This window comes from Pithys albifrons, chromosome Z (genome assembly GCF_047495875.1).
Source record: "Pithys albifrons albifrons isolate INPA30051 chromosome Z, PitAlb_v1, whole genome shotgun sequence".
In the NCBI taxonomy this organism is placed as follows: Eukaryota; Metazoa; Chordata; class Aves; order Passeriformes; family Thamnophilidae; genus Pithys; species Pithys albifrons.
In genome coordinates, this window is record NC_092497.1 from 81353008 (window position 1) to 81379741 (window position 26734).

At 43.7% G+C, this 26734-nt stretch overlaps 1 protein-coding gene across 2 annotated transcripts in view; it reads right to left on the reverse strand.

The window, feature by feature from the left end:
* GNE (glucosamine (UDP-N-acetyl)-2-epimerase/N-acetylmannosamine kinase) overlaps positions 1–10271 on the reverse strand; it is a 34864-nt gene extending 24593 nt beyond the window's left edge. The window contains exon 1 of one of the 2 annotated variants that reach the window (XM_071579908.1): positions 10163–10271. In XM_071579908.1, the coding sequence (XP_071436009.1) occupies positions 10163–10213 (51 nt within the window). In that variant the 5' untranslated portion in view covers positions 10214–10271. Of the gene's footprint in view, positions 1–134; positions 267–10162 lie in introns of those variants that run through there. The other variant, XM_071579909.1, reaches the window with a different exon arrangement.
* Between the last annotated feature and the right edge of the window lie 16463 nt (positions 10272–26734).

Below are 26734 nucleotides of genomic sequence, written 5' to 3' on the forward strand. Positions count from 1 at the left end.
TTCCGCTCCCGCGGATCTGCCGCCGCTCCCTCCCGGCTCCTGCCCCGTCTCCGGCGCGGCCCGCCCGGCCCCAGCTGCACGGCCTGTGCCACCGCGGGCCCTGCGGGGCGGCAGCCGCTCCGCTCCGCGCTCACCTTTCACCGCGCCGAGCCCGCAGGAAGGCCCGCCCCGGCAGGAAGGGAGGAGCCGCTTCCGCGCCCTTCCCACGGGGCCGGGGTCTCCTCTGCGGGGTTGGGGCGCGGCGTAGCCCCCCGAGCTCCGTAGCGCAGCATTCAGGTTTGCCTGCACAGACTCAATGAGGTTGGAAAAGATCTCTGAGGTCATCGAGGCCAACCTATGATCGGGCCCCACCGTGTCAGCCAGACCATGGCACTGAGTGCCACGTCCAGGCTTTCCTTAAAAAAACACCACCAGGGACGGTGACTCCACCGCCACCCTGGGCGGTCCATTCCAATATCTAATCACCCTTTCTCTCAAGAAATTCTTCCTAATGTGAAGGAACCCTTCCTAAGGAGGCGCCGTATCCTTGAGTCAGAACGGCCTTTTCCTGTCGGTTTATATCTGGAATACCCGCAACGCAGATCTGAGCCATCTAGCTAAAACCTGCTGGATGATCTCAGAGTGTCAGTGGGGTCTGCTGTCACGTTAAGACCTTTTACAGTGAGAGCTGTCAGAGCCCTGCGGGGTTGCTGTAGGAGATGTGCGGTGAGCACATGCAGCCCACAGCAGTGCAGGGAAGAGCAAGGCAGTTGCCTGATGGTGCAGGCTGTGAGGAACTGCAGCCCTCCACAGTCAGAGCACTTACCTGTAGCTCATGAAGAGTTCCTGTGTGCGATGCAGAATTTTGTGCTGATTCGGCCAAGAGTGCCTGCTTTTCTTTAATGATGGCTTCCTTGGCATGTGCCACAAGGAACAAAGCTGTTAAATGAGCTGTCAGGTAGTGCTGGTCATCTGTGTGTTCCAGGTGACCGTAAAAGAGATGTGGTTTGTTTTTTCAAGCTGAATGTGTTTTGGGGTCACAGTGGTGTCACATGAGTAAGATGACTATGACTTGGATCCTACTTCAATTATCTGTCTTGGGTTGAGTTGGCAAAATGCCAACTGCCCAATACAGAGTCAGTCTCTTCCCCCCCTCACTAAGAAAAGGGAGAGGGGAGAAAACCTCCAAGATTTAAACTATATATATTTATACACAAGAGAAAATTAAGAATACAATATAATACACACCTACACAAGTTAGAAATAACAAAAAATAACTCCCCACTCCCCATCAAACACAAATCTCACCATTCTAGCTACATATCACTCCAGAGAACTTAGACCCCCAAAGGATGGACCCACTTAACATGTGTAACAGCAGCAACCTATGCCCCCCATGTTCTGCTACAGAATCTCTCAACCAAAACATTTCAATAGCTAGTGTCACACCATCCCAGTACAATGAGAATTCTTCGCCCATTTTTATCCCTTTGACAGATCTCACCTTTGTGTGGCTGACAGTCTAATGCAGTAGGGCCATACATCTGACCAGGCAACAACCCCCTGCAGCGCTCCAGGCTGGGCACAGAGTGGCTGGAGAGCAGCCAGGCAGAGGGACCTGGGGGGACTAACTGACAGGAAGCTCAACATGAGCCAACAGTGTGCCCAAGTGGCCAAGAAGGCCAATGGGATCCTGTCCTGTATCAAAAATAGCGTGGCCAGCAGGACCAGGGCAGTGACCCTTCCCCTGTACTCTGTGTTGGTGAGGCCACACCTTGAGTGTTGTGTTCAGTTCTGGGCCCCTCAGTTCAGAAAGGATATTGAGGGGCTGGAGCGGGTCCAGAGAAGAGCAACAAGGCTGGAGAAGGGACTGGAGCACAAGTCCTATGGGGAGAGGCTGAGGGAGCTGGGGGTGTTCAGCCTGGAGAAGAGGAGGCTCAGAGGTGACCTCAGCACTGTCTGGAACTACCTGAAGGGAAGTTCTGGCCAGGTGGGGGTTGGTCTCTTCTCCCAGGCACTCAGCAATAGGACAAGGGGGCACGATGGGCTTAAGCTCTGCCAGGGGAAATTTAAGTTGGCTATCAGGAAAAAATTCTTTCCAGAGAGAGTAATCAGGGATTGGAATGGGCTGCCCAGAGAGGTGGTGGATTCACCATCCCTGGAGGTTTTTAAACTGAGATTGGACGTGGCACTGACTGCCATGATCTGGTAAAGGGACTGGAGTTGGACCAAGGGTTGGACTTGATGATCTCGGAGGTCTTTTCCAACCCAATTGATTCTATGATTCTGTGATTCTATACTTGGTGCCTGCACTTTGATACAGTTTTTCCATTTGGATTGTATGTTTGTTTATCTGTATAATATCTGAGGGGTCTCAAATCCCTTCTACATTCATCCTTTAATTCTTAGAAAAATTAGCTGTAAGAGCAACTACCAAGTATGCCATACCTGAAAGAAAATAGATGCAGAGAACAGGATTTTGCATTCCTGGCCTTTACAACAGAGAAAAAGTTGACTTTTCCAGTAGTTACAAATATTTGTTTAGAAAGGTTTTGAGGAACAAATACTGAAGTCTTCATTTAAAAAAAGAAGAATCTTAAATGGGGATTATTGAAGCAAAAACAGCTTAAAACTTGACATTGGGAATTTAAAATTATGAACTGACTGTTTCCCAAGACAGCTAGAAAGAACATTTATTGTGATGTACAGAAAGCCCTCACACAGCTGTGGTTCAATGAGTCATAGCTCCTCAAAGTCTCTGTGTTTTGAGAATATCACAGCACACCCACTTCTTAAATTACTGAAGTGATCTTCACTTGAAATACTGACCAGAGGTAGTAATAGCAACTGGCAGGCACCTTAGGTACAATTCATGTCCCATTTAAACAGTTCTCATTGTTCTCCACATCAGTAGATTTCCTTTATGCATGTTGCACATTGCTTAAAAACCCATGTGCATTCTGCAAATGTCATTATAAGTAAATTTGAATTGTCTCCTGTAAATGCTTTTGGGTTATGATTAGCTCACCAGTGTATCTACAGCTGGTTTCACTGAAACTAAATGCTGAGGAAGGGCCTGAATCATATTTGAGCATGAAAGTGTGAATATGGACAGATTCTTATTTATATTAGTGCTGTCATAGCTAGGAGCAACTGCACTGAGAGTTCATTATTCTTACAAGAGCACCAGTGCATCTCTTAATGTGATTTTTCTGGAAATGTTCTAATGATATTTCAGCATGTTGCAACACAATGTACAGAAGAAGGGAGAAAGTTTATGCTCCTTTTGATTATTTCTCCCCCACAAGACCTCACATATTACATAAACAAGATGAAATTTATCTTGTTACTGAGTGAGCCCTGCCTCAAGTCTTTCCAGCAGAGAGACAAATGCTATGCAGAAAGATGAGATGGGAGAAGCCTCAGCCCATGATCTCCCTGCTCCAGTCAGCCTTATGCTTTTCTGCTGAAAATCTCTGAAGGCACTGTGAAGAAACCCTACTGTCCTTGCGACAGAAGTGGGATTCCCTCTTGTGGCAGTAGTGGGGCTCATTAGAGGGGTAGGATCTCAGTATCCAGATAATTCACTGGTCCTCTCCTTATCAAAAAGCTATGCAGAAATGGTAAAGGCCCCACAGAGACTAAACAGACATTAGTGCAAGAAGTGTTGGGAAATGCTGGAGATGAGGACCTTACTTTTTTAATGAGAGGTCATGTTGCTTAAGGTTTGAACAGAAGAACCTAGATCAACTGGTTTGCTTTGCCCCTGGCTTGAACTCATTGGAAAGCCACCCTGAAAGAGGTGAAAGGTGCTAAACTGGGATTGTCTGTGTTCGACTGTGCCTGGATAGTGTCAACATACAGTCAGTGGCACTCTGATCTTCTGCGCTGGTGCTAAGCACTGTGTTACCTCTTCCCTCCTGACAGCAAAGGAATATGACTTTTTACATCAACATCTACTTGAGGTGGATCTTTAATTACTTCTTTCCTTAACTCTTCTTTTATATCCCTTTTATTTATGTTAAAACAGCTGCTGAATGTAAGAAAGTGAAAACTTAGGCTAACGTTTTCAAAAGCAGCTGCCCATGTCAATTCTGTGCTGTCCAGCCTAAAACACCTGAAAGCAACTTAAGTTTTAAAGGTAAGGATTATAGCACTTTCAAAAGAGCAGGTCCCTCTGACACAATCAAACTAATAACCTCTGGATTCTTGCACAGAAGTGCTCACTGCTGCAAAGGCAATCCATTATAAATACCCCTTACAGAAGACCAAGTAACACATACTACCTGAGATAAGAAGAATATAAACAGATACAATAGGGAAAGCATAACAAGTTTTACCTTCCTGCATTTTCCTGGTTGTTCTTCCATATGCTGTGCAGCTAATAATAACTGTAAGCAAGCACATCACAGCTTGTGTTGATGTTCCAGAGAAATGGAAGAGATGACAATGACATAGATGCGATGCAGAGGGAAATACGGGGGTTTATTCTTTTCCCAGTCACAATATAGATCTCTCATATCTTTGCTCAGTGTCTTACACTAACAAAAATGGGAATCTACATGTAGATAAGATTGTTAGGAACAGACTTCCCAGCCAAGGGAGAGGAAATAAAAAAGTGAAAATCTGCTCCCTGTCTTTGGGAAGACACCATCCAAAAAAAGGTCAATGAAGCTGGTGAAAGGAGCTTTCTTATGAGGAGCTTATAGCTCTCTACATATACTCGAAAGGTTGTAGCAAGGTGGGGATCAGTCTCTTAGCCCAAGTACCAAGTGACAGAACTGTAGGGGTGACATCCCTTAAGGAAAGCAGTTTAGAGTTCTCCCTTAAGAAGAGAGCTACTTGGAGTGTGTGCGTGGTCTTGTAGCCAATGAGATGCTTTGGTGAATGTGATGTGAATTGGCTAGCCAGTAATGTCATGACATGTTGGATGTGAGAGGATATAAAAGGTGTGGATGTCACTGAAAGAAAAACTAGTACTTTTACTACTACTACTACCAACTACTATGATCTGTGAGCTACGAGGAAACTGTGAAACTGTCTTGAATAAACACTTGTAAGCCTTCTGATCAAGGCTTCTGATTCCTGCTGTGCCTGAGCTCTTCTGACCGTCATTCACGCTGCCCCCTACTCGGGATAAGGGGACCCCAATAAATGGTGACACCCCCAACACACCTCAATAAAGGGTGACACCCAGCGAGCCCCAATACAGAACAGGAGGAAATGGCCTCAAGATATGCACCAGTGCAGGTTTATTATTAAATATTCAGAAATATTTATTTACTGAAAGGACTATCAAGCCGTAACTGGCTGCCCAAGGAACTGCTGGAGTCCCCATCCCTAGAGGTATTTAAAAGACACATAGATGTGGCACTTAGGGACACAGTGTTTAGACTTAGCAGTGCTGTTGATACCTTAGGATTTTTATTTGTATATTTTAATATTTTATATATTTATAGGGTTTTATACAGCTGTAGAGTTTCTCCCACTTGAGGCAGCAGCTAACAGTTTCTCATTGTTTGTGCACATTCCTGAATTACTGTTTAATTCTCCTTTCAAGGAAGGAGATTCCAGCAAGGACATAGTGTTTGGGACATATGCCCCTGGACCAGAATAGTAATACGTGTTAGTCAAAGCAAGATAGAAGCCTGGAACCCTTGGAGGTGCTTCAACAGGGCAGTTCTGAGGGTGGGACCAGGGGCAAAAGGCTCTGAGTTGAACATAGCCATTAGAGATGCTAATTAAGTAGTGATCAATTTGTAAGAACCCTATACTGGGTTTGCAGCTATGTACTCTGTGCACCCGAAAGCTTTAATTAAAGAACTGCACTCTGCTTTACCTATGCTAATGTTGTCTCAAAAGCTTTTTTCCTGAATTTTAAGCAACACTGTGTTAATGTACTGACTCAATGATCTTAAAAGTTTTTTTCCAATCTAAATAATTCTATGATTCTGTGTTAAAATTTTGTACATTAAAATCCAGGTAACAAGCAGAGTTGTGAATCTCACTGACATAACTAGGAACTGTGTAATAATAATTAAAAATAAATATGATAAATCACACTATTTTCTTTAGAATTGTCAGCATTCTGTAACAGATTAACAATCTCTTTTTTCTTGTTGAAAAGATAGCATACTCTGATGTCTGTGTTACAATATAATTGCATTTGCATTTATCCTACAGAATTTGAGTCAAGTTTGTCATAACTAGCCAGAGTTGTAGGATGTGATTGATGGATGGCATAAAAAGCAACCTCCACTCTAGGGGATTTCTTGATCAGGGGTGTGTGGAGGTGGGATAATAGCCATCTGAAACTGGAAGCAAAGAACTGGAAAGAGTGCTGGAAACCTCAAGAGGGTTTTTTTTCATTTCATTCAATCTCTAACCACTTGGACCTTTATCTCAATTTCAGCTGAAAAAAACCTCACAAATATTTTCTTTCCCTCTCCCTCTCTCTAAAAATACTGAAACTGACCCAATTTATGCTGCCATCATGTGACCCGCTCTGCTTGTGTGATCAGTTTAATCTTTCAAAAGGGTCTATTTTCTTTACTTGTAATAAAAGCAGTTAAGGTTATGGCTTGTCTTTTTCCTCTGAAGCTCCCGTTCTTGCTCAGTCCTACTGGAATAACTATGATTGCTCTTTCTGATTATTGCTATTTCTAATTTTAAGGGGTAATAATGCTACTAGATAATTAAAAAAAAAGTCTGCTAAGCAGAGATCTAATGTCAAGACTAAAGAATTATAATACTAAACCTGTGTTTCCACCTTTTTTTCAGTATTTAAGTAATTCCGTGTGTGTAGATTGTGGACTTTGACTATTCATTGCATTAAGACAAAAAATGTGACGAAAGAAGAAAATGTGAATGCAAAGTTACAGTTACAAGTACGTAGTTAATTTACAGTTTCAAAGATCAATGAGGAAATTTTGAGAGAGAACATGAAAGGGGCAAAGAAGTGTAGTAGCTACCCTTTACTAAGTCTAAATCCTCCTGTCTTGGAAGCTTGTATCTCACTAGACATTATTGGTGAGTTATTAAAATGTCTAATCATGTGACTCTCAGAGCAATCTTAAATCCTAAACTATTACATGGCTACCATGATTTTCTGAAACAATTTCAGATTTTCCATGTGAAGAAGTTTGCAGAGATGTAACAGAAGTCAAAAGCACAGTGGCATCAGGCATTATGCAAAAGTACATCTCTGCTTTTAATTCTGGGTCAAAAATAAAATGTCCTCATTTTGTGTTTGGAGCATCTGTAACCCTTAGTTTCATTACAAGTGATGGTCAGAAACAGTTTTGTTTTTCCAAACAAGAAACAAAATTCAAGGAAAAGTGAAAACAAGGACACAATTTTAAAAGAGGTACTATCTCCAAGGAGTGCATAGGAAGCCTTCAACCAACAAACCTTCTGTAGATGTGCTTCATTTGGACAGTAAATCAGGATCTTGGTGATGAAGAGCAAATCTTTGGAATGCAGGATGGCATATAGGAAAAAACCACCCCCCCACATGCTAAATTACCATTTACTTCTTTCCTTCCTTCTTTTTGATACTTATCTGGAAAAAAAGTCATATGAAGAGCATCTGAGTCAGCTGTTACTCCAGAGTAGTCTAATTTTTCTCAGCTGGATTTGCTATCCATATTGTTTTATTAAAGCTTTGATTTGGTACTGAGTGTTTTAATGAAAGTTCAGAATTACACATAAATATAAGTAACTGCTAAAATATTCTCTGATTTTGTAGGAAGGGGAATTCTTCCAATAGATGTTTTAACTTCAACACATGTATACAGACTATATTGAGTCCCTCCAATAAAGACCACACACTACTGAAAGTAGAAGCCTATTTTCCCAAGCCTTTCTACGTGCCAGCAGGGAGGAGGTTACTCAAAATCATGTGGATACAGATCACTTTCTGACTGGCCTGGCTGCCGAGGCAGTATTTATAAGAAACTTAGCCTGAATGTCCCTGACATTTGGCTAACGAGAATCCATGCTCTGAGAGACTCTCTCTTTTATTTTCCCTGTGCTTTTTCAAAACCCTCTTGTGTGTCTCTGCAGGCAGTTATGAAATACTGATTCTGTGTGGCTTGCTTTCGTGCCTGTATTTTCTCATATAAAGTTCTATGATCCATCTCAATCTTTTACAATGAAATTGTAAGAAAAAGCATACAATTTGAATAGCATTTTCAGAAGGATATTTTTGTATTCTCAAAGCTAAGTAATTAGTGGAAAAATCACTGTGATGGGCTTCTACCATGTGAAATCATGCTGGTTTATGGAAAAGATTATGGGGGTCTTTGACTCAGCCCTAGTGTCAGTTTTACATAGCACATAAAAATCCTCCTTCCACAGGCAGCACAGTGTTGATGGGAATCAACTTTCCTTAATTATTTCTCCTAGTGTGGGCCAACCTTCTTACCAGCTAAATTCTCCAGACTGCAGGTAGGCTTGTTAAGTGTGATGTATTTAAGGAGCAATGCAGGAGAGGTGAAAAATCTGGTAGGAGAGTGCTTCCAAGTCAAAAAGTCCACTTAGTTCTTGTGCAGTAACATTCTATTTTGAAGTCTTGGGGGATATGCAAGCTTTCTATAGTTTTCATCATCACCTTTGATTTCCTTAACATGAACGAGGAGCTTTGTTAATTTTCACTTTTATCCCTGAGTTGGTTTACTCTTTAGCATCTGATGTGTTGACATGGTGGCATCAAATTTGGACTCAGAGCACAATAGGAAAACACTGGTACAAAAGGGCAAAACCAGCCAATTAATTTCTTATTTTAAAATAAGTACAACAGATATATTTTCAGTGATTTTTGGAAATCCATTTCTTTAAAGATAAATCTGACTCTTAGATGGTTGCCTCCACTAGTAAATATCAAAGGTGGTATTTGTCAACATTTCCAGATTTCAGGGAGACCTGATGCCAAATGTGAAGTCAAAGCTGGCTAGGAAGCAAGAGGAAAGGGAGGATATGTAAAGAAACACTTCAGACAAAGAATTGACATGGTGAGACATTCCCATTCAAATGGAACAAGCCTTCTTTGCATAACAGGCACACATCTTTAGCTTTGTATTCTGGCAAACCTCACCTCTGAGGCCTCTTCCACACCCTTCATGCATGCAGAGAGCTATAGCCCCTGGTAGGTTCAAACAGTTGACAGGCAGCCACAAAACCTGCCCTACAGGTGGCAAAGTAAATGGTCTTGGGCAACAGCATCGGTAGAACTACTTTCTGCAGTGGGTGTGCTGGCCAATAGGCAAGGAAGCAGGACTGTCTTTGTGTGTCTTGGATTGATCTTTGGCCCACTATCCAATGCCACCCTCCCAGCCTTTCTGGACTTGCTATCCTTTCCTTCTTCCTGCTGTATGCTTCTCTGCCTTCCCCTCAATGTTGCTTTGACTTCATGTGTTAGCTGAATGTCTTCTGAGAAAACCTATCTGAAAAAATTCCCCCACAGAGCTTAAGCCCCCTTGTTACCCTGCCTGCATTCATGTCTCTTCTCCCAAAACCTGACCACATTCTGCTTGAAAGTGAATCCTTGGAGGGTGCATGCCTTTCTTCCCACTGTGCCTGTCTAGCACTGGCATGGTAGGAGCATTTCTCATTGACACAGGTACATCAGCAAAACAGAACTGATTAACAATTCTGAAACCCTGCCGAGACTCCCTTCCAGGTAGTACCCCATTGTGGGTGAGTCTAATTTCTCATCTCCCAAATAACAGACAAGACAGTCACAGTGACACAGAGTGTTAGCTCTGGGGAGGTCACCGGCTCCTCACAGCTTGATATGGACTGGGTAATGATAAGAGAACCCAGAGAGAATGGGCACAAATGGGCAACCATTTAGCACTGGTCTTCCGAAAACTTCTGAATGCCGAGCACATCAGCCGGCATGGCCCCAAATTCCGTGTGCCAGATGGAGAAACGGAGGTACAGAGGCGGGTCCCGCGTTGGCCCTGGAGACGGCGCCTGCCGTGACATCCTATCCGAGCGGGCACGGCGGCTCCCGGCTGGGCTGCATGCGCACCGCGCCGGGAGCCGGCTCGCCCTCCCGTGCAGAGCATCCCCGTGCCGGCCGCCCGCAGGCGGGGGCTCGGCGTACGCTGCCTCTCCCGGCCGCCGCCCCGCGGCACCCCCGCCCGCCCCGCCGGTGCCCCCGCAGGCACCGCTCACTTACGTGGGGGCCGCGGGCGAGCGGCTCCCGGCGCAGCGGCGCGTTGGTCCCCATGGTGGCGGGCGAGCCTCTGGCAGCGAGCTCCTTCCCCGGGCGGCTCTGCCGCGGCCGCGAAGAGGCACTCGGGGCTGGGGCCACGCCGGGACCGCCCCGCAAGCACCGCCCTCCTCCGGGAGGGGTCCACGCGCGGCAGGGAAGGGTCCAGGGATGACGGGCTCTGCTGAGACTTCCCAGCTGTGCTGTGCTGGTTCGGGCGTGCGGGAGCCCAAGGCATTGGCACTGCGTGCGCTCAGGCCGTGCCGGCAGGGTGGGAAGTGCGGTCTGCCCTCCGGTGCCTGAGGGAGTCGTGTCCTGCTCGGTACCCGCAGGGCACGCACAACAGGGAGGAGACACAGGCAGCCTTACTCCTCCTAAGTGTCTCTGTGGAATTACCCTCTAATACCCATTAAACCTTGTGTGTTTAACATCGGCAGACTATCAGGGTTGGTTAGAACAAAAGGAACCTGCAGATGCTTTAAGGCAAGGAACTTGGGAAATTTATAAAGATGCGGGTCTCCAAAGGCCTGGAAGACAACAGCAGTCAGAACTTTTGAAGTCTGGTTCCAGCTTCTTCTTGTCTTCAGACAGTGATTCAAGACTCTGTCTTGTGGTGTGTTATTTGTAGCTGTACTTCTGACTCCTTTCAGGTCTTGGCTCCTCTGTGTGTGCTCTGTCCTAAGGGACCCCTGCAGTCACACTTCTGATGGAGAGGCCCAAGCTGCTCCGGACATCAGTGTGCCCCCTGACTTTCTGGGTCATCTTGAAGTACTTACAGTTCTTTCCTAACTGTTGTTTGATTTCTGACATGTAGGCCTCTGTGTTTGCAGAGAAATTATTTGTCTTCAGCCGTTCGTTCCTTTCCTGCTTGTTTTTCCTGGAACATGGATGTTCAGTGTAACACAAATTTATAGCAGGTCAGTGTACAGCACCTTGTGAATTTTACTGACTGGCATTTCCTCTGTGACCAGGTTTACACCTATGCACAAGCAATTCAACAGTAGTGGATATGACTGTAGCTGTGATATTTTGTTTAACCTGTGATCAATGTGCTGTGCTGGTATCTGCTTTGATTCATCCCTTTATAGCCATGGCAGTATTTTGCATTCTGTTAGCAGAGTGTGTTTCTAGCTGCTCATTTTATCCTATATATCCTTATATATCTCTAAGACAAGTTGCTAAATAGAGCATCAGAACAAAAGGAAGGACAATAAAGCAGCAACAAAAGACTTAAAAGGGTGGACACTTGTAGAACTGGAGGACAAGGAGGTATTTTGTTAGCTTGCTGTGAACCATATGTTGCATTTTTTTCCTGTTTTACACATAAATTGCAGATCTCTGTGATTCTTCTTTCAGTGTATTTTAACTGTGAGTTCTATTGCTGTTTTCTGCTTTCGTTGTCTCAGAAAAATACCTAATTTTTTTCTGCCTGCAATTTGAAGCTCACGAGCATTACACTCTGTGCTACTGAAGTCACATCCTACAGGCACATATTTGCAGCTCTTACTGCCTCTCAGCACTGTCACATTAAATTAACAGATTTTCTTCTCCCAGAGCTGCATTATGCATGTGTAAATGTGTATATAATACATAAACATATATGTAGGTATATGGTTTTTAATTGCCTGTCAGTTGTGGGAGAAAACGAGCTGTATTTAAGTTTCTCTGTATCAGAACCTTGGTTTCTAAAATTTCTTTGTTATTGACAAAAAGGGACATTAGATTTGGAGAGCTTGAGGTTCTATATTTTCCCCTGGGACAACAATACTAGAAAGACAAACCTGAATTCCCTTGGGCTTCTCTAAATCCAATTCCTGTTTTACTGTGCTCTTCCACTTTTGAAGACACTTGTTTTCCTGCTTCTCTAAGTCTCATTGTTAATTCTTCTGGTGTGGGACCTTTACTTCCTACTCTGCTGAGGATTAATTCACTTCAGATGGGCATTTGTGGAAAAATTTACGTCTTCCAGGAACAGTGTTGCGATACAAGACCTCTCTTTTGCTTTTCCTTAAACTTAGCAACAGCAGCATCCCCAGAGTATGAGATGTCAGCCTGAGATATTACTGAGTCTGCTTTGAAAACAATCCAACTTCTTCAGACAGATGAGCACACCTGAGTACTTGTGGGAGCAGTTATATGTTCTTGTCCTGGTCCTTTGTGCTTTATGAGTTTTACACGTATTTAGCCAGTGGGGAGGAAAACATGGCTACAGGCTTCAGAGATGCAGCGAAGTATCCCTAAGGCATCTGAGGCTCTCAGTGTTATGTGCCTTTGTCTTGGCTTCTCTAGCTGGAAGGTCACTGTTATTCTCAGGCAGGGTCTACAGACACACCTGTATAGATGTGGTAACATGTAAGTGCAGACTCTGTGCAGGAGCTATGGCTGGGGACGCATGAAATGAACCACTGACAAGGTTTTCCCTCACTATTTCTTGACTTGGAGTAGCAACAAGTCATTTCTGTGATATGTCCATGTCCTGGTTTCAGCTGGGATAAGTTAATTTTCTTACTAGTAGGTAGTATAGTGTTGTGTTCTGGTTTTCATGTGAGAATAATGTTGATAACAGACTTGTGTTTTCAGTTGTTACTAAGTAGTGTTTATACTAAATCAGAGAATTTTCAGCTTCTCCATGCCCTGACAGCAAGAAGGCTGGAGGGGCACAGGATGTTGAGAGAGGACACAGCCAGGACAGCTGACAGCAACTGGCTGAAGGGACATTCCATGCCATATGATGTCATGCTTGGTATACGAACTGGAGAGGAAAGCTGGCTGGGGGCTGCTGGTCCCCAACTGGCAAGGGAGTGAGCAATTGCATTGTGCATCTCTTGTGTTGTTATATTCTAATTATTATTATAATTATCATCACCACCATTGTTATTAATATTTTCTTCCTTTCTGTCCCATTAAACTGTCCTTATGTAAAGCCACAAGTTTGAGTCTTCTAATTCTCTCCCCCATTCTGCTGAGAGGGTGGATTGAATGATCAGCTTAGTTGCCAGCTGGAGTTAAACCACAACTGTCCACCACTCCTCTGCAGAAATGACAGAGAAGATTATGTTCTCCTTAGTCTTCAGTGGGCTTGTGAGTCACCTATGGTTCTACAAGTTATTTGGGTCTTAACTGTGTGCCTATCTCCTCACACAAACCCAGACTTTCAGGTGCCATTTCTGGCCTTGCCTTCTGGCCTTTCTTTTAGAGAACAAGTCATGGCAGAATGTTGTTGCCCAATGTGATCTCGGTCTACAGTCTAAAAAGTTGTTGAATTTTAAATAACAAATTTATCAATTTTTATCAATTTTGCAGAAGTGTCAATTTGTTCTCTATGTCCCCTCTTTGATGAGACCAGAAACTTCTGAATGGCAATAACCCCAGTGAACAGAATGTTCTGAGGAAGAAACTGCACGGTGAACTCAAACAGACCTGCTTGCATTGCTGGCTAGGTCAGGCAGCTGACACAGCTGACAGCAGCCCAGCTGCTTCACAATGAGAGGGGAATAAAATAGGTTTTGTTTTTGTACAGTTTTACGTGATATAAAATGAGTATAATGATATATAGGATGCACACTGGTGACTTCAGACATCCATGCCTGTTCTCCACACAACTTCATGGACCTTTCCTATTGGAAGGGAGATAGGACCACCCTTTTCCTGCCAGTATTTCCTGGGTTTCCAACAACATCTTACAGCTTCACTTGATCTCCATTTTAGAGTTTATGCAGTCTGGAGTTTTCTGCCCTGCCCAAGTGAGGAGGCATTAAGTGTGGAGGAAGCTGAAATGTGGATATGGAGGATTTGCAGAGTATTTTTTCTGCTTCTGTATGGGAATTCAGGGCCTGAACCAGTGTGGCAAGAAGCTGAGAGTCAGACTGAGAGTAAATGTTGACTCCTCTGACATGTTCTAGGATATACTTTACTTTGGGGCAAGGAGGGATAGAAGCCAATTTTCAAGCAATCTCTTATTAAACAATTAATCTTACTACACTAGATTTTCTTGTTCTACCCTCCTTTATTTGCCTCCAGGCTGTTCTTGTAAAGAAGCATGTGAAGGAAGTCTCCTCAGAAATGAGCCAACAGTCTTAAGTAGTTCATGCAGGCTCAGTTAAAAAATGTCACCACAATACTGGAGGAATTCAGAATAACAATTAGGATGGCAAAGTTATTGAAGGATAAAGGAAAGATTTGAACTTCCAGAAGGGCATGAATAGAGGTGGTTTCTAGCAACCCCTGCAGTGAGGGACTGGGGACAACTCAGGCCATCTGGATTCCAGGGCCTTCCCCTGGCCCTTTTCATCTGCTATGTAAGTTCCTGACCAAACTGTCTGACAGAAGTGGAAAGCAGGGCCTGGACCCACAACAGCAGAGGCTCCGGGTCAAGAGAGAGGTGAATGGGAAAGCTCTGTGTGGAAAATCTCTAGGCTTGCAGGCTTAGTAAGATGAAGTGTTTTGATCAGATTCAAATGTTTTACTTATATTTAAAAAAAGATCAAGGCTTCACCTAAAAGTCCAAGTGTGTTAACACACTAAAAGCCCTTGAGTTTCTATAGCTAGTGGCATGAAATGTAGTGAATGATTAATATATTTAGTTAACCGCTACTCATTAAAAATAAAACCAGTAGCATCTGTGATGTGATAACATCTCTCTGCTAGCAGGAGCAACATCATATTTATTTACATGTTCACAGCCTGTTCCAACACTCAGTGAAGTCAGATCTTACTCCTGAGTCATGTTTTGGCTAAGTACTCTGTTGTAATCCCAGTTATGTGTCTGTATGTAATCAGGGTCTCAGAGCAACAATTTAGCTACGAGGTGCCAGAGGAAAGCATGTTTGCTTCTGCTTTTCTAATTTCAAATGCCAAAGCTCTGCAGTACCTGAGGGATCCTGCACAGATGGAGTTCAATGAAGTATTTGTAAGCTGATCATCTTCTGACTGTTCAGACAGAAACAAACTGCAGTCCTAATATTACGTGCCTGTGAAGCAGGAGTCTGGAAGCACTAGGCTTATATAGCTAAATATGTATGGAAGCAGGCTGAAGGTGGAATTCGTTGGAGATGGCATGGGATGTTTAGCTAGAAAACAAGAAAGACCATCTGGTGCTGTATTTAAAAAAGGTCTCATTTTGCTTATAGGTTATTAGGGAAGATTGCAGATCCCTTGGAGACTTAGATTGATGCTTGCCTTGGTGCTACAGAAGAGAGATGAGAGTAACAAATATTCTGAGGAAGATGAGTGATTATGTCCAGGAAAGGCATGTGGATATCAAAGTTCTCTAAAGAGGCCTGTTACCGTGTTCTGCAGTCACGGGATCTAATTAATCTTTGAGGAAACAGCTCCATGTGTGTGTTATGCCAGGTCAGATTTGATTTTTGACAGAAAAGAGCATTTGGTTGTTTTGGACAGAACGTCTCTGTTAGAGGTGATTCTCAGACAACCTCTGCCCTTAACAAAATTTGGGAAAAATACCCTTACCTGCCTTCAACCTCCACGCTGTGATGGGGTATATCAGGGGGACCAGTCAAGACTCAGCACTTTCCAAGAAGCCCTGTTTTTTCAGAGAGCTGGCTGTTTATGAACAGAGCTCCATGGTCACCTGTCTGAGCATTAGAGACTCTGGCTGGTGCTCTCTCTCAGCGCACTCTGTCATGTCTTTCCTGACAGACCAGTGAGAGGCACAGAGCACTTCTATTCCAAGTCTCAGAGAGGTGCCTGCTCACCCTTGTATCAACATATCTAAGCTTGAAGGTTTCTCTGGGAAGGTTTAGCCAGCTGCTCTGTTATGATCCTGACAACTGCTCACTCCCTGTCCCTGCTCTCCCTGGTCAGAGCAGAGGAAACATGGGATTTTCTTTCACAGCTCAAAAATATCTGAGCAGCAGAGGACAGCTAAGGAATAGAGGGTGCAGGGATTTTGCTTAATAGCAGATAGACAAGAGAAACAACATACTTCTACCAGAAAACATCAGTGATCCAAATTTTCATCTCTGAAGAATAGTGGTCACTCTACAGTTAGCAAAGAGCCTCCTCCAGCCTTATCTGGAAAGAGTCATACTGATTAAACACAGGCATAGACAAAAAACAACCCTTCCTATTCTCCTATTGTTGCTGTTTAACTGAATTATTGATGCCAGTGGATTTGTGCAGTCCCCAGCACTTGGGAACAATAAAAACAATCTCACTTGGGTGCCAAGTAAGAAAGCTCACAGTTGGACACAGCACACTGCAAATGCTGTTGATGTATTGCCAACAGTCAGAAAGCAGGCCTGTGCCTTCCCCATCTTAGTCTGTGTTCAGTAAATTATGGCTTCCTCATGTCTTGCACAATGAGTCTTCTACAATGAGTGGTTAAGTCACAGTATAACTATTTGCTTGCCAAGCATGGTAGAAATTAATTTTTTTAAATGTCTGTGGGACTGGCAAAAGTCTGAAGAAAGGAGGATTTAGTAATTGTGAGAAATGCTCACACAACGATAAAATTTAGAGAGGACAAAGTCAGCAAAGAAAAGCTAAACTTTTATTTAACAAATTCACCTGAATCAGTGTGTCCCTCTGGCCTAGGAGACAGACACAGAACAAAAAGAAACAGAACTTTTTATACCCTCTCCTGGCTGAAAGGTTCCTGTCCCCCCATTCCTATTGGCTAGGAATTGGGGGACACAATCTGGCCCAGTCCACCCACATGCCCAAGACTCCCACCCCTCCAAAGGCATGAAAAACTGTTGGAAATTTAACTACCCCATCCCACTATTCTCTTCTTTATCAATACTGTTCCTTTAGCTTCAGCAAAACCCTAATTCTGCTTCCAGCATACTCTTCTTGTTGGAAGAGATTCAGATTAGGGAATACTTAACTAAATTAGACATACCTAAACCCATGGGCCCTGAGAATATGCACCCATGAGTACTGAGGGAGCTGGCAGATATTTTTGTGAGGCCATTGTCAATTATCTTTGAATGGTCATAGTGACTGGGAGAGGTTCCTGAGATCTGAAGGAAAGAAAATGTCACTCCTGTGTTGCTTGTTTTCAAGGAGGACAAGAATAAGTATCCAGGGAACTACAGGTCAATCAGCCCCATCTTGACTTATTAGACAAAGGGAGAGCATCCTTAGCTAATTTGCCAATGACATCAACCTGAGTGGTGTGGTTGACACAGCAGAAGTATGGGATACCTTCAAGAGGGACCCGGACAAGCTCAAAAACTGGGTACATGGGAATCTCAAGAGGTTTAAGAAGACCAAGTGTCATGATGGATATGGCTCTCTGCAGAAATAAACCACAATGACAATCTGCAGTTCAAATCAAGCAAAGCCATTTATTGAAATCCCGTGTTACAATTATATAGAGTCAGGAAGGGCCATTCAAAGCAGGGGGACAAACTGCTGATTGCCCACTCAGGGAGGTGGCAGGGTAGCTGGGAACTTCCCAGACATAGGGGGAGTCATAGGGGGATGACTCAGGATTTTCAACTCCCTTGCAGGTGTGGTGCAGACCTAGCAGACAAGGGAACATGTGGTGGAGGCAAGAAGATAGGGGAACAAACATATGCAACACAGTCTGCAATTTGTGGTGTCTGCTTGCTTAAGTGCAGAGGATGAGCTGTCCCTCTTTGCTTCTGTTTAAGCTCCAAGATTTACTGCTCAGGTCTGTTAGATCCACATCCGATGGCCTCAGGACTCCCATGCCAACAACCAAGTGCAAGGTGCCTCACCTGTGTCAGGGCAACCCCTGGTAGCAGCACAGGCTGGGGGATGAACAGATCAAGAGCAGCCCTGCTGAGAAGGATTTGGAGGTGCTGGTGGATGAGAGGCTGGACATGAGCCAGCAGTGTGCGCTCACAGCCCAGAAAGCCAATTACGTCCTGGGCTGTATCAAAAGCAGTGTGGGCTGCAGGGAAAGGGAGGGAATTCTGCTCCTCTCTGGTGATACCCCACCTGAAGTGCTGCATCCAGCTCTGGAGGCCTTAGCACAGGAAGGACATCAACCAATTGGAACTAGTCCAGAGAAGGGTCACCAAGATAATTAGAGGACTGGAGCAGCTCTCTTATGAAAAAAGGCTGAGAGAACTGCAATTGTTCAGGAGAAAAGAAGGCTTTGGGGTGACCTAATTGTGGCCTTCCAATATGTGTATGTATGTATGTATGGCCCAAACTTCGTGAATGAAGATTTGGGGAAGGGCTCTCCCCACGTGGGGGTGGGGGGTGTGTGTGCCCTTCGCGCCTGCGCAGTGGATTTTTTAGGTCAGGCTCAGCATGCACAGAACTGGCCCCACTGTTTAAGTCCCAAGGTCCATCTGCCACGGCCGAGTGAGCTTGGACAGTGACAGGGAAGTCCTCAGGACTGTCACAGCACCCGGTACTAACCGGTGCTGACCCTGCTGAGCATCCGAGATCTGATGGGATCGGGATGGCAGGGAGGCATTGAACTGCCCTGTACGGTCCCCACTGAGACTCGAACTCACGACCTTGTGATCAGAGTCCGGAGTGCTCACCATTACACCACGGGACCGCCCGGCCTTCCAGTACCTAAAGGGAATTGACAAGAAAGTCAGAGAAGGACTTTTCGCAAGGGCATATAGTGACAGAGCAAGGGGGAATGGCTTAAAACTGAAAGAGAGCAGGTTTATATTAGCTGTTAGGAAGGAATTCTTTACTCAGAGTGGTAAAGCACTGAAACAGGTTGCCTAAGAAGCTGTGGATACCCCGTCCCTGGAAGTGTTCAAGACCAGGTTGTATGGGGCTCAGAACTATCTGGTCTGTGTCTCTGCTGACAGCAGGGGGTTGGAGCTAGACGATCTTTAAGGTTTCTTCCAACCCATGCTGTGATCCTATGTCTCCTGACATGATGGTGAAGTCAACTATTCAGTCCTGGAATGAAGGTAATTGGGATTAGTCAGCATGCATATACAAAGAGGAAGTCCTGCTTAATGCTTCAATGATGAAATTACTCCTCTGGTACATGAAGGGAGAGTGGTAGATGTTGCCTACTTTGACTTTAGTAAGGCTTTTGACATTGTCTTCCATAAGATTCTGGGATAAGCTGCTGACATATGGGCCTGATGAGCAGAGAATGTAGTGAATTGAAAACTAGCTTAATGACTGGGCCCAGAGGGTAGTGTTCAGTGGCGTGAAGTTTGATGCTAGTAACTAGTAATGCAACCCAATCAATACTGGGTCCAATACTCTTTAAACATCTTCAGTAATGATTTGCATGATGGAACAGAGCTCACCCACAGCAAGTTTAGTGATGATATGAAACTGGAAGGAGTGGCTGATACTCCAGGGGGCTGTGCTGCTGTAGAGTGGGAACTTGACCTTGACCTCATAAGGCTCATCCAAGGGAAGTGCAAAGTCCTCTGTCTGGGAAGAAACAGTCCAATGCTCCCTCTACAGTATATGCTGTAGACCAATACTCTGGAGAAAACAGCTTTGCAGAAAAGGACCTCATGTCCTGGTGGGGACAGCAGGTTGGACCTGAACCATCATTGTTCCCTTGTAGTAATATAGTTGAATTGTACCCTGAGCTGTCTTAGAACGAGTGTTGCCAGCAGGCTGGGAGAGAGATATTTCTCCTCTATTCAGCACTGGTAAGGTCACACCTGGAGTACTGTGTTAAGCTCTGAGCTCCCCAGTACAGGAGACATATGGAGCTGCTGGAAAGAGTCCAGTGAAGGACTATGAAGACGACTGGGGCCTGGATTATCTTTCATATGAAGAAAGTCCAGTAAAGCCAGTGTACTCTCTCAGAGAAGGCTTGGTAGAAAATGTCATTAGTGGGTACCAATATCTGAAGGAAGGGCATAAAGAAGATGGAGCCAGGCTCTTTTCAGTGATGCCCAATGACAGGCAACTGAAACACTTGAGGTTTCCTCCAAACATCAGGAAACGCTTTGTTACTATGAGAGTGACCAAGGTGGTAGAATCTCCCACCCTGGAGATCTTCAAAGGTGATCTGGTCATAGTCCTGGCAACCATTATTAAGTGACCTTGTTTTAGCTGGGTGACTGGGCCAGATGACCTCCAGAGATTGCCTCCAACCACAGCCATTCTAAGATTCTATGATAGATGTAAAATATTGAAGACATGTAAAAGATCCTACAGGTTATGCACTGATAGCTGAAGGCCATGAGGGATGCTTAAAGGTCTTTAAAATTATATCAGATATCTAGAATTAAATGCCTGAATTACTTTTTATTGTTTTTTGGCAGTAACTTTTCCACAGAGCAAACATGTTCCACTCAGTATTGTATCTGAGGAAGGGCAGGATCAGGATGTGGATCCTATTGAACAGGAAGAAGATATTTGTCTTACTGGTGTTGGCTCATCTGGTGGGTGAAATGACACATCATGGGAATTCCTTCCTTTTTTTTTTCTGAAGCGTGAACATTTTAGAGTTGTTTTTTTTCCACTTTTTTTTTCTTGGTCAGGTTTTGATTCTATTGTTTGTCAGTTTGTATCCTTGTAGGGCCAGATATGTGCTTAGCTCTTACAGTGACAAGGGGCACTTTGAAACATGTGGCCTCAAGTATTAAGATAAGAAGGGGTGGCCTCAAGCATTAAGATAGGAAGGGTTTAGGAGCTTAATACCTTTATAAAACTGGACCTTGCTCCTTGATACTTCAGAGGTGGAGATTCTGGTCTTGGTGACCCTGAGCCAAATGGTTGGAACTAGAGGTTTTTGGAGAGGTCTGCATCAGGAGACTTTGACAGAAGTGTTGAAATCTGGGTTGAGTACTGTTGTCTTTGAGCTGAAGATCTAGGCTTGGAGTCCAATTGGGGTTGGAGTAGCAGGGATAAAAAGGCTTTATTGATGAGAGAACATTTTCAGGATGTTGCCTACAGACACACTATTTTTCCATCTCAGGTCACCTGCAATCTCATCCTGCCAGTTTCTGACTGTAAACTAGACTAAAACAGAAGGCTACTGGAACAGATACTTTTGTACTGGATTCTACACTGTGGAGAAATTTAGATTGTTGTTTGATTTGGGCTTTTTTTTTTTGTGATGCCAGCTATGGCTGACAGCATAGCATTGCTTTCATGACCATTTTTTACTGTCCCAAAACCAAAAGGACTAATTTTGTCATGAGAGTCTAAGTGAGGATCTGATATGTGTTGGATCTGAAATATGCTGAATTTACACCTCCAACAGGTTTTTGAAGTTTCAGGGGTAGGAAAACAAAAAAAGAAATAGCTTCACTATGTAAGCAAGCTTTGTCTTTTCTTTGCAGAAGTGTGTCATTAATACAGCTGACAAGTACACTTGGCCAAGAACAAAAAGTCCCACTCTGTCCCCTGTTCAACTCAAACATAAAGTATGAACACACCTTCAGGGCTGTTCTCACAAACTGTGTTGCTCTTCTAGCATTTAATGGAAGAGTAGTGACTTGCAAGATGATGGCTCTGCCTTTTTGCTTTCAAAGGAAAATTTGCTTAATACTCTTTTGAATTTGGTTCTCTATGTTCCCTTCTGCAATGCCTACAAATATTTCTACTCTATCCGTTATATATAGGAAATCTGCACAATTTATGTCTTAATTCAACTCATGAACAAGTGAGATCTCTACTTAAATCAGCACTTTGCTCATCCAAATCACAAGATGCTGTACCAGAGAAGTGCTTTGGTATCAGTGCAGGTTTGTGAGTGAATGTGCCATACACTTGTATCCTTTTGTTCCAAGAGCAAGATATGGTATTCCAATAAAATCCCAGACCCGTAAGACAGCTGAACCTCTCCTGTGGTAACTGCTTTGTTAATAATACTCTTTGTTAATGATACTCTTTGGCACACTCCTGCCCTCAGAGCTGTGACTATGCACCGCTGGGCTGAGCGAGATCTTACCTGTTTGGGCCACAGAGAGGCTCTAGAGGACATTCTGGTTTATGTTCTGTTCTCTCTGGGTTTTTTACACCAAGTGAGGAACCTAGCAGACTCCTTTCCTTAGGTAAGGCCAGCAGCCTGCTATAGAGAGAGGGTTTAGGAAGAAGAAATGTAGTGTACAAGTAACATCTCTGCAGTCACACTGACTGCTGTATTGACCCAAGCAGAGTCCTGAGGTAAATTCCCCTCTAAGCTTTCAGAGCAGACTCTTTCCCAGTGCTCAGTGTGTGCACCTTCTAAAATACATGCATCCTTCTATAAAGCATAAGAAACTATGTATGGAATGCACAGGTTTCAAGAATTCCTGACATTAAACCTATTGAAAAATTTTAGTGCTTTTATGTTTGTCAGTTACTCATGAAAGGGCTTTCTGGTATGTGAAATATTTTTGAAAATGTTCTACTTTTTCCATTTCAATTACCTCAAAATAGCCAAACTGAAATACTACATAAAGAAGGAAAATAAATCACCTTTGAAAGAAGAGATTGGAACATTGCAAACTGAAGGGATTTTCTTTGAACAAGTTATGTCCAATGAAGGAAGCCAGAGGTGTTGAATCTTGCAGTAGGCCTAACTGGGTTCTTCTCAGCCTAGTTTGGAAGCCATCTTTAACAGCTAGATTTTGCTGAATTTTTGTTGAGGGAGGGCAATTTTTAAAAGTAGTTTGGCACTTAAAATGTAGAGAGACATCATGGAAAATTTTGAATATGCATTGGGAGGGACTGAGGTTCAGAACTCACTTTCCCTCTAGTACTTAGTCCATTGGGATCTAAGTCAGCCAAGACCTTTCTCCACCCATAGGGACCACAGTGTATTTAAGAAGCTGACAGTGTGATGCCCATTTTTGTCCTGAAACAGAAAGCTCTGAGACTGTTAAGAAGCTGAGAGTGCAGTCATTCTTGACTTCATCCCTGGCAGAAGGTAGGGAAAGTGTTATCAAATCTGCAGGAAGGCTGGCCAGACTTTGAGACTTGGCACCAGTTGTGTGGGCTGTTACCACTTCCTTTGTACCAGAAGACTTTGAGGAGTGCCACGTCATGGCACAGCAGGAGGCAGAGCATGGTCAGCAGCACGTCTTTTTCTTCCTTGTTCCCTTTAGATGACATAGTTGTTTTAACAAAGAGGTACAGTTCTCTCACCAAACCACAACTCCACCCTCTTGACTATGTAGTCCCACAGCAGCTCTCCCTTAGCAAACAGTCGCTGTATGTCCTGCAGCCAGGCTTAATAAAAAAGGAGGTGTGTGTGTGTGTGTGAGTGCTTCTACTTTTTGTGTATGACTGACTTTTCTTAGGGCTCTGTTTATGCTGCAGAACTCAAGAGCACACAGTTTTCTCAATGAAGGAACAGCAAAGGGTAATCTGCGTGGCAAAAGTCTACAGTCAGAGAGGGAATGCTGTAATAAATATGTGTGAATGGCATGCCTGTCACTCAAACAACTCAAGATTTCCAGTATTTGGCTAAAATCTGCAGCTTATAATACCTGGCATGGTCCACTCTTTCCTTTCTTGAAAAATACAAATGAGAACAAGTCAAAAATAGCTCACAGAACACGCCTCAAACATTCAGGGGTGAGCAGGTCAAATTAAGAAATTCTAAAATACATGACAACAAAATCCTTTATTATCTTTTTGGGGAATATAACCATAAAATTAAGGTATCTGGGATTCTATCTGCTTTTCCTACTTTCCACTGCTCTCTTTCAGTTCTTTTGTGCCTCATTTCTTGTTGGGAAATACATTTCCTGAGACTGCAAGGACCCTATTATCTAAGCAGACTGTCAGAGAAGACCCGTGCTGTATCCTGAAAATCTACATACCTACAATTACAAGACCAAGGGATTTCTTCAGTGATTCCTTAATGGACTAAGTTTAGGGACAGTTAGGAAGGACATGAACACCTCACCGTGGCCTTTTTCAGAAAAGATTGCCAGAAACCCTACATGGTAGCATAAGGTTGGGGACTTCTCTGTCAATATGAAGTACTCTATAACTAGTTGCAGCAACTGGTTTAGTGGACTAAGCTGGTGCAATGCATCAGGGGAAGTATTCCTGTGTTTTCTGTGAAGCTTCATGGTGTGTTTTACTCAGGTCTTGCCAAGTATCGGTGCTAGGTGTAAGAAATCAAAGTAAAGCTGAGGAGTGCAAGGAACAAGGACTTGTAGACAAGTGTCCAGAATTTGTCTAGACCCAGAGTGAAGGGACCAGGAAGAAATGGCTTTAATTAGAGAAAGCCAAGACCCCTTGCTCTGGCACTGTTAGGGTTTGATCTTTCTTGATATGGTCTTTCTTGATATGGCTGAGCATAGCTCAGTGAAGGCCAATGGGCTCTTTCTAGAAAAGTGCACTACAGTTCTATGTCTCACTGCTATGGGCACAGCCTTTGAAGCCAACATGGATATCATGACATATCAAGGCAAACATGGCCTCCCCAGAAGATCAAAGGATAGGTTATGGACAGAAAGCCAGGTATCAAAAGAAGCTGTAGACAGCTTTACCTAAATCAAGCTGAGTCTTTCAAATTTGGGAAATTTTGGTTGGTTTTGGTGAGGGCCTGCTTGCAAGGAGAGTCACCAAGAAGCACAGTGTTGTCAGTGGTAGAAGTCTAAATGCCAGTTTCATGGTGCTTGATACTTGAATCTGAACTTTAAAGAAGTGTCAAAATGAATTTGCAGCTCTTTGGACCGGGATTTGAGAAATGTTCTCTGAAGGTAAGAAAAAAGATAAGACCTGAAAGGACTCAAAATAATAATAACAATAGTAATAATAAAATCTATCTTACAGATATTGGCATTTCTGTGACCTATTCTGTTTGCATCCCTGGGTGACTGATCCTCATTTCCTACTAGTATATTCCACTCCTGAATGAAGCAATTGCTAACCTTGAAGATAAAATTGAAATCCTCATGCTGGACCTTTGGACCTCTGGCATATAAACTTCTGATTTGGAAGAAACATCGTACAGTCCAGGTGTAGAACAGCTCTGTGTCACTGGCAGAATGGTGAGACTCAGGGACCACTAAGCTGAGGGGCACAGCTTGCTATGTGGCTTGCACACTGGAAGTGGACTTATTCAAGCACTCTACCACTGCTGCTTTGATCTGCCAGCCCATGATTTTGTTTCATCTCCATCTGCCAACAAGAAAGCTGCAGTGATACTGGTTCAAGGCTTGGAGGACTCTTCTCTGTACAACAATGTGTACTTTCGACTTCTTGGACTTGATGAGTTGTAAGGTCTAGTTATATTTTCCTCAGCACCTTCCTTTTGTTTCCAGGACAGTTAATGAGCAAAATAGTGATGAAACTGTATAGATAGGTGATAAGTTCAGCTCTTGTAAGTAACTTGGACTTGCAAAGAGGAACTGCCACTTTATCTTCTAGCAAGCAGACTGCTTCATGCCAAAAGCTGCATCTGAGCCTGTGGACACATGTGCTTGCTTATCATGTGCAAAAAACTAATACATCAAGACAATGAATGGTTTTCCTCCTCTATAAAATTCATTTTTCTTGATGTTTTTCAGATGTTTCCTTACCTCTATATTTTTTGCATTGATTAGTCAATCCTACTTGCAAATGTAGAACTACATTTTTTTTCCTATTCCAGGTTTTACTAGTCTTGTATTTCTGAAGTTGATGATGGTGTCCTGTGGTGCAAGACAGGAAGTTCAGGGCACAACTCCTATCTCAGACAGCAGTCATACGTGGTATTAGTGCTGGTGTCATGTGGATAGGCCAGAAGTGAGGTGAGGACTGGAGAATGAAATAACATGTGATCCTTGGCAGGAGGCAGTGGGGACCATGATCAGTTGTCTAGAAAGAGTGTGAAAGTGTTCCAAAATGTTGTATTTTGTACTGTTCATGCCTGCCACTGAGAAGTGTGCAGCTGTTACAAAGATGATCTAGATCTGCCTCACAACTATCTGAAGAGTAGGAGCTACACTACTTCATGTATTCACCAGGCCATTCTGGTCCAGGCTCAAAAGTGCTTAATAAGTAGTACTGGTGACTACTGTGACTGCCACTCTGCTATTCACCAGCTCAGAGCGGTCAATTATTGAACTCTGTGAGTTAAAAATAAACATGATTTTAGTAGTTCTGAGAATACCATCTGTTTTAGACAAGGTAACTAAAAGGCGTTTCTCAAGTTGATGGCAGTGATGCATGCAAATCTTCTCTGCAAGCCAGCCTTAACTGGTGTTTCAAGGTCATTATATCTGTGTAAATATTTGTTTAAATGTTTAGGTGTAGTTTCTGGTTCTGAACCTGGCTCTTTTTCATCTGTTTCCTGGCTGTTCAGAGAAGTGAGGTGGTGTCAGACCTGTGTTAGGCAGACAGCAGAACCTCAGCTGCCAGCCTACAAGAGGCAGTCCCCTCTCATATCCTGTGCCTGCCTTGGGGTTAGGGGGGCAGGAGTGTGACAGCTCCTCTCTCATGCCAAGCAGAGCAGAGATAAGGGCCAGGTGCAGCAGCTGTCTGGTCGTGACTGGGAAACACCCAGGTTGACATTTCTTGACTAAAATCAGAAATATTGGATGTTGCTTGTTTGCCGTATTGACAGGATCACATTCTGGTGGGATATTCAAAGCTGGCTCAGACTGCATCATTAAAGGCCCAGGGCATGTATTTTCCCTTTTCATCCGTTGCACCTATTCCTATATAGCTAGT